Genomic DNA, 8,883 nt, shown 5'->3' with positions numbered 1-8,883 from the left:
TATAATTTAACTAAATTTAAAAATAGTTGTAATCACAACATATTATCAAAATTATTTTCTTTCTAAAAAAACATAAAATTTGTCAAAGCAAACATACCTCACTAGCATATATAGAATGTGTTGGCGACTAGGTGATTTATTATTCAAATACCCTCATTCTTATTGTACTAAAAAAAATGTAATTGTCCTATGAAAGCCATTTCAACACTCAACGCCTCAAGGGTATCAAAAAGACTATAATAAATAAAGAAATATTTTCTTTTCATGGGAGAGTGCGTGTTTATGAGCCTTGAGATGCACTTGTAAAAGTTGGGAAACATTGATAACTACATTAAAGATCAAAACCATTTCTGATAAAGCACAGAAGTTCTCAGTAATATCTTATACCCAAAATCAGCAAAGTTACAAATACCAAAATGCTACATCTTGTTCTTCTCACCCTAACACAGCCTAAGTTGAAACTCCATAGATCATTTCAAGCTACTTTTATTCAATAATAATAGTTGGAACAAAATAAATAGATATGATATTCAAATATGGATCATAATCAAGCTTCTATGTCCTATGGAAAAAGGGAAAAGATTTGATATTCCAGAACTCAGCGCCAAATATTCGAATCAACGAAAATGGCAAAGGACAAAATACAAAGAAGAGGAAATATGGAATAGAAATACCATAGGATTTTTAAGCTGCAGAAGTTTTCTGATTTGGCTTGAACACATACTTGATGAGGGAATCCTTGATGGATAAGAGTTCAGGGAATTCGTTCTTCAACTTGGTCGCATCGAGCTCATTGTTGCTCCGCGGGGCAACGATCACTTTGGCTTGCTCGTCTAGAGTGAAGTTCTTCCATGTGAAATTGGGGTCAATGAATTGCTTGTACATCTCCAAGATCTCATTGTGGCTCACCACTCCCGGGTTGGTGAAGTTCCATATTCCAGTGAGGTTTCTTTTTGCCATTTCGATCGAGATCGGGAGGAGTTCGTCCAAGATCGTCATCGAGTTCGGGATGTCGACGACCTTCTCATATCTGGTAATCTTCGTAATGAAGTTGCGAGGATTCGATAAGTCCGAGGATATAGGCATCCGAACACGCAAGGTGCACACATTCTCATAGTTCTTCAGCAGATCCTCCACCTTTAACACCCAAAATGTGAAAGTGACATAAAAATGGGATCAGCCCATCAAGTTCAAAGAACACATTTGATACATTTTCATCAAGAAAAAGCAATCAATTATCAGAATATTCAAGACAACCAAATACAATGCTGCCCTGGATTGAATCCTAGGAAGTTTCCTTTCTGATGAATGTAATAACAATCCAGATCCACATCCAAAGAACATTCACAAGTTCCAACAAGCAAAAATTCAGCTTCATTATCAATCGCAACAATGGCTGATTTCAATTTCTAAACAAAACCATTCACTCTAGCCTTATAGATCTGAACTCAAATTTACACAATGCAACTAACTCCAAGTTTTCCAGAATCAAAATCAAGCAATAATAAAAAAATGGGAAAGCAGTGAAAATCATTAGCTCACCATGGCTTTCGTCTTGGAATAGAAGGATCCAATAAAATTAGGGGTATCATCCTCCTTGAAACCAATCCCGGAATTGAGAGGATGAGCCGAATCGTACTCGAAAATGCAGCCAGTGGCGTAATTAATCAAGATCAACCCTCTCTCACGGCACACATCGGCCAAGGTCAAGGTTCCGACCACATTGGTTCTAATGGTCTCGACCTTGTGCGATTCGCACCAGTCGACGTTGGGGCGGCCGGTGACTCCAGCGGCGTTGAAGACATGGGTGGGCTTGACGGCGGCGATATCAGCCTCGAGGGAGGCGCGGTTCTCGAGACGGCCAGAGCCATAAGTGAAATCGATACCCTGTTGTTGACAGAGGTGGCCAAGCAAACCGCCGATCCAGCCGGTGCGCCCATAAATCAAGAACTTGAGAGAAGGACCTGACCCACTGTCAGCAAGAATCCCCATGGCTGATTGGCAAAAGGAAGAGGATTGATTGAAGATTGAAGAAGAAGAAAAGATTGAGAGGAAATGGGAGGAGTTATATATTTTGGATCCAAGGAATTGAACCAGTTCTTCAATCTGAATCCTGAGGATTTATATATAGTATATACACACACTGAAAATTATTTTTTTATGTGAATTAAAATTAAATACTAATATATCGCTTTCGGTTTCGGGATGAATTAATGTGGTGTATGAATTTTAGGAATTATCATTATTAATATATATTCCAAATCCAAAAATTTAACTCTTAATATCAAAATTCAACACAAGCACAAGCTATCCTCTCCCAAAAAAGGTTAAAAAAGTAACATTTTTGGCCACTTAATTTGAGGTGTAGTTTTATCTAATCTATAGATTTTAAAATACTATATTTTTAGACCATTTAAAATTTTACAATTGTATCTTGAGATTTGAGATTTGTTTTACTTTAGTTCCTAAATTTTAAGATTTACGCTTTTAATTTTGATTTTTTACTAAATACTCATTTTTAATATTTAATGTTAATATATATTTAATTTTAGTTCAATAGATGTTACCTAGTGTTTTTTATATATTTAATTTATTTAAAAAATTTATTATATAATTAAGTAAGTTTCATTATTTTTTCATTATTATTGATTTAATTTTAAAATTTCACACTATAATTATTTTAAATCAATTAATAGATAATAATATCAATAATTTAAAGTGAGTATTTAATAAAAAAAAATATTAAAAATGTAAATCTTAGAACGTAAGATTAAATTAAAACAAAACACAAATTCAAATTTTAATGATTAAAAATGTAACACTTTAAAATTTAGGAATAAGAAATGAAAATTAAGAAGAAAAAAAAAAGTAAGAAAACCAGCCAACTTCCTCGTGAATTATATAAATTGTTTCAATATTCATAAATCTTAAACATGTAAAAGCTCTCGTTTTTTTTTTTTTTCAAACTCAAAACAAGCTTTTCTTTTTATTTTTTCTTCTTTTTTCAAGAAGAAGAAATCCCAAAAGTACGTAAATGGAAGGTTTAGATTCTTACACTTCAAAAATTTCAAACAAATCAAGATTTTATTGGACAAAGTTTGAGTTGTATTTATTTTTTATTTTTTATTTTTGGGTGGGAGAGGTGAGGCACTTTCTCGAGTTAATTGGGCTACTAAACACAAACTATATTTATTTTCCATTCAACAAAATAGAGTGGAGAATTTAAAGACTTGTAGAGTACATATTTTAATTATTTTCATGATTTTTTTTTTTTGATAAATTACAAATTTAATCTTTAAATTTTTAGGGATATTTTTTTTTTTTTAAGAATATAGATTATCAAAATATTAGATGCCTGAAATTATATATATCCGGAATTACAAATGTCCAAATATCTTTAGATAACCATATTTGATTTGTAAGGTTTCTACTAAAAGATGTATTAAATTTGCATAATGTTCCAATAATACTCTTACTTATTCAATAATTTATAATAAATTTAATATAATGAACTTATACAAACTTTTTTTTTTATCAATTTGAATTTCTTTTTTAAATTAATACAATTTTATATTATTTTTAATGTTATTTTCTCAACAAAATAATATCAGTTAATTTAAGATTTTTATAAAATAAATATTAGTTTCAATTTAAATTAGAATATCTCGCTAAAGAAACTAATGCAAATATTATTTATTTTAATTATATAATGCAAATAAAGAATAGTAATATATATAAGGAAAAAAAAAAAAGAAAGGCAAAAAAAGTGAAGTATGGATGTCATTAATACGAGAATATGAAAACCCACAACGTAGAACATCCAAAACTTAAGGGCATCTTAAGATGTCCCAAAATCTCAAATGATAACACATCTTACAATATCATAAAATAAATGAAGTAATCCAGATGTCTATCCCAAGAGAATTTAGGATGACCGCAAAAGAAACAACCCCTTAAGTATATGTTTATAGGTTTTTACACATTTAAAAGTTTTTAACATGTTAAAAAAAAATTCAATTTTTGAGTAGTAGTTTCCTAAACTTTCATTGTATTGTCTAATACGTCTTAGATTTTTGACTTTGCGTCTAATATGTCTTTGACCTCTTTAACATTATCTAAAATTTATAGATTTATTTTTATATGAAATGGAAAGTTTAGGTCATCTTATTTGAAAAAAATTAATTTTATGTCTAACAAAAACATTGATTTGTTTTTTGTTTTGTATTTTTTAAATGGTATATGTACACTTTAGGAGACGTTTGGAGCACTTAGTTGGTCACTATAGTCAGTGGTTATTATAGTTTGTATTTGAGGTGTGACGAACCAAAAGCTCGACTTAGTCAAATAATTGTTCTGTTTTTTACTCTAATTCAGTAATATTAGGACAGTAATGGGTCAAATTCAGGGAACCTTTGAATCTCTTAATTGAACTAATAGTCCAAGGGTAACTGATGGGGATTTTGAAATTGGTTTAATTGCCATAAAAAATTAAATTGCATAAAATAAATGCAATTAAATAAAAGTTTGAGAAAAATATGTAAATAAAGCCTAACTTGGGTTATTACAAAAATTTCTCTATTCAATATATTTGATCAACGAATTCTCATTACCTGAATTAAGTATTTGCTCACACCTAACCGAACTAATAGGAAAAGCCAATTAGTTCGTCCTAATCGACTAACTAGTCCAAATAATAGAATTGATGAGAAGCATGCAAATTTAGATTTATCTTAGTTGCATTAAGATCTAGGAAAATGTTAGGTGAAATATCCAACAGGAAAAGCCATGATTAAATATTCATTTGATTCAATCCTTGATTGGTTAGAACAATACAATTTGCAAGACAACCTAACCGATCGCTACTTAATGATCAACATAAGATTATATGTCACGTATCAAATGTCAATCAAAAGCATCAATCATAAAATCCACATGCGTCCGATAATATAATCATAATCTATGAGAACAAAATTGAATCAAGCAAAGCAACAATATTCGGTCCGAAGACTCACAAGTATATAAAACTAGAGAAAAATCCTAAAACCCAAGCTATTATAAGTTACCTTATCCCATAATCGATATGAGGATCAACGGGTTGAGTTTGAGTATATAAAAGATGAAAAACAGAAGAAAGCAGGGAGAAAATGCTCTGCAAATCGGTTGGATCAGTATGAGGAGAAGAAGTAACCTAAAACTGACTTTTTATATATATATATATATATATATATATATATATATATATATAAATGTTGGAGATTGCGACACTAATGTGCAACATCACGGTGTTGATGGGAATCAACACTCGTCGGGCCTTCGAAGCGCCACGATGCTATCCTGCAATGCTATGCGTTTTCAAAAAAATAAGGCTCCTGGCACTACGGCCAGTGCTACGCTTACTCTATGAGCAAAAGTGTAAATTGGCCTTCTCTTTCTCAATTGATGCAATTAAGCTTCGTTTTGGCCCATTTTAACTCCATTTCGTCACTAACTCTCCATTCTATCGTTTAGGTACTCGACACCTATAAAACAATCAAATAAACACATAAAATTTAGAAACAATCTCGAGTTAAATGGAATATGATAGTACATTTTAAGAATTATCAAGATGAATACTATTTTAGTCTAGATAGAAAAATGTAAACTCGATAACAAAGAGAAAAGATAGATAGAAAATAGTATAGACTACAATAAATAGAGATTTCAAATAGTATTACCATAGTTTTATTGTAGGTTACAAATAATTATAAACACTACTATTGTATTTGGATTCTCAAATATGGTGTGGGCTATAATAGTCTACTTCATCAACCTCAAGTTCGAGATTTCAACAACTCTCATTAACGTTAACTTAGTAAACATAAAATTAAAAGTTTAAAATATTTTATAATGTTAAAAACACCTATTAAATATTAATTTAAATTTTTAGAAGCTGACTTAAAATTTATTTATTTATTTATTTTGAATTACCAATCAGTGATATCTCCTTTTAATTCAACATTGTTTTTTTTAAAAATATTTTTAATTCAACCTATTTGGAGATGGGACTTATCCACGAGATTGATATAGGGTATATTAGTAATGTTGACTAGAGCACGTTGAACCATTCTTCTTCATATTCTATTAAAATAAGTTTAAAGTTTGATGTATTATTATGACACTCCACGTTTGGCAAATTCAGATTTAATATAAAGTGCATCAAAATTTGTTCGTGAAATAAATAATTAAAAAGTAAAATTACCTCGTATTTTGCAAAATAGCTGCATTTGAATTATCTTTTTTCTCAATTTAAACAAGAATATGACCTTTTGAATTAGAAAAATAATAATAATAAATTATCTCCTCTTTCTCTTAGCATTTTTTCTCCTCCCTCCTTACTCGACTCTATTGCAAATCGTGGAGTTTCACTTTTTTGGAACTTTAGGTCTCACTATATATACATATTAATTTTATATCTAATTTCTTCTACTCATCAAAAGAATTCACAACTCTCTAGATTTTGAAACTCCTTGAAGTTCACAACTTCAGAAGCATCTCCTAAAAACTTGTAGATTAAAAATATATATTTTAAGACTTATTTGATAGACCACTCAAATTCTGTCATCTGTTTTTAGATTCACTGAGTTCAATAAAAATTATGTTTGATAGGCCGTTTCAAAATCTGTTTTCAAATCTTATGATTCAAATAGTATAAATTTTGAAAATAATATTTTTACATTCAGTAAATTCAGATTTTGAGTTTAAAATTTTAAGATGCAAAATTTTATTAAAAAGAATAAAAACATTAACAAGTATAATATATCAAGTTATAAACTAAATTATTTTTATTAAATTAAATTATATATTATATAATATAGTATAAATTATATGATATTAGAAAATAATAGTAATACAATTTTTTTACTTAAATCATAATTTAATTAACAATAATTTTTATTCAACCTAATATTTTGTGAGTAACTAAAATTATAAATATATTATCAAATACATTTCGAATAATTATTTGAACTGAAATTTAATTTCTGAATCTACTATCAAATATATATATGAAAATATGAAATACAAATTTATTTTTATTGAATCTATTATTTTAAAATTTCAGTTCTCAAATTACATACCAAACGTGCAATTAAAAATTGAGAGAAAACATATATATTTTGAGGGCTAAAAAGGTAATTTATGAATAAATAAATATAAAATGGTGGGTGAGTGAGTGGTTTGGGCTTTGGGCTCAGCTTGAGAGAGTTGTCGGTGTTGGTGACGTTTAGATCCCACAGTGCACAACGAGGCACTGATGACGTTTCACGCTACATGACGTGTTGACTAATGATTGGATCTTTTCCAATCCATTTGAGACAGCCGGCACAAGCAAAACGCACCGTTATCAAGGATTATAATCTAATAAAAAAATAATTTACATCCCTAAACTAATCCATTTGACTTATTGTACTAAAAATGACTTATAATAACATAATAGGAGAAGACTCAAAAAAAAAAAAAAAAAAACTATCCTACATTTGTTTTTTAAAAAAATCCATTACCATTAACTATAATTAATAATGCTCAAATGTAATAAAATTTTAATGGAGGATTCATTTTGAATAGTAAACATATAATTATAATTCCAACAAAATTGACATGTGATCCATTTTAAGAAGTCGGAAATTTAATCTACTAAATTTTGTAATTAAAAGAATGAATGAGCCGAAAAAAAAACAATTAAATAAACAGGTCATCACCGTTGGAGTGGACTTAAGGGCAGGTCAAAAGTTTTCATGTTCAATTCTAATCAGGCATAGTTGCAAGATTGTCAAAAAATAAAAAATAAAAAAATAAAAAAAAATAGTGAAATTAAGCCATAGTCTGCATATATGGATTTTTGCAGGAAATGACAAAATAACAAATTTAGCCAATTAAATAGTTGAGTGTCTAAAATGTCCTCACAATTAAAAATGTATGATTACATTTGATTGTAGTTTGATTGTCATCTGATTTCCAATGATCAATAATTATCTTATTGTTGTCTGATTGTTATCTAATTGTTATTTTAAACTGATTGCAAATGATACTAATTTACTATTTGATCGTTGTTAAATTAATATTTGATATTGATTGTTATTCGATTACCAATGATACTGATGGCTATCTAATTCTGGTCTTGTTACAATATGATACTAGTTGTCAATGATATCAATTGTTATTTAATTGTTGGTTGATTACTATTTTGATGCTGATTTCTATTTGACTTTTGTCTAATTACTATTTGATGATGGTTATTAATAATATCGATTGCTATATGATTAATATTTGATATTGATTCTTAATGATACTTATTGTTATTTTTATATTTATTGTAAATATCATCAACAATCCCTTATACATGTTTCTTTTCTTGTTGGTATAGAGTATAACAATGACGTAGACATATCATTGATATATTATAATAATATTGCAAATTTTCAACACTGTGTTTGAAGTATTTTCCACCATTTAAATTTGAAAAATCCTCCTTACGTTGTCTTAGCATCTTTGAAAAAAAATGATTTCTCTTTGTGAATTGGAGCCATGGCAATTGTTTGGTTTTCTTTTTTTTTAAGATTTGTTTCGTGCTTATTGTATCTTAATGTAGTTCTTTAGAACGATGAGTTCACCAGCTCCTTGAACAAAGTAAGATTTAGTCCATTCTACAGAATTATTCATTTCCAATCAAGAGCAGAAGACAAGATCCTTAAATTTCCCAACAATGTTAATAAACTTACCTCCTTTAAAATTGAAGATTGTGATTAAAAAGTTGTTGGATTGTATGTCCTAAAATTCACCGTTTGTAATATTTAAACTTATTATATTTACAATAAAATTGTTATTGAGGTTTATTTAATAAAGTTG

At 28.7% G+C, this 8,883-nt stretch overlaps 1 protein-coding gene across 1 annotated transcript; it reads right to left on the bottom strand.

Moving 5' to 3' along the window:
- Positions 1-347: 347 nt before the first annotated feature.
- Positions 348-2,109, bottom strand: LOC120068335 (bifunctional dTDP-4-dehydrorhamnose 3,5-epimerase/dTDP-4-dehydrorhamnose reductase). The gene is made up of 2 exons (XM_039020064.1): positions 1,543-2,109; positions 348-1,137 (listed from the first exon to the last, which is right to left on the bottom strand). The coding sequence occupies exons 1-2, from the start codon at positions 1,990-1,992 to the stop codon at positions 685-687; spliced, it is 903 nt and encodes a 300-aa protein (XP_038875992.1). The 5' UTR covers positions 1,993-2,109; the 3' UTR covers positions 348-684.
- Positions 2,110-8,883: the final 6,774 nt, after the last annotated feature.

This window comes from Benincasa hispida, chromosome 12 (assembly GCF_009727055.1).
Source record: "Benincasa hispida cultivar B227 chromosome 12, ASM972705v1, whole genome shotgun sequence".
Classification (NCBI taxonomy): domain Eukaryota; kingdom Viridiplantae; phylum Streptophyta; class Magnoliopsida; order Cucurbitales; family Cucurbitaceae; genus Benincasa; species Benincasa hispida.
This window is presented reverse-complemented; position numbering and strand designations above follow the sequence as displayed.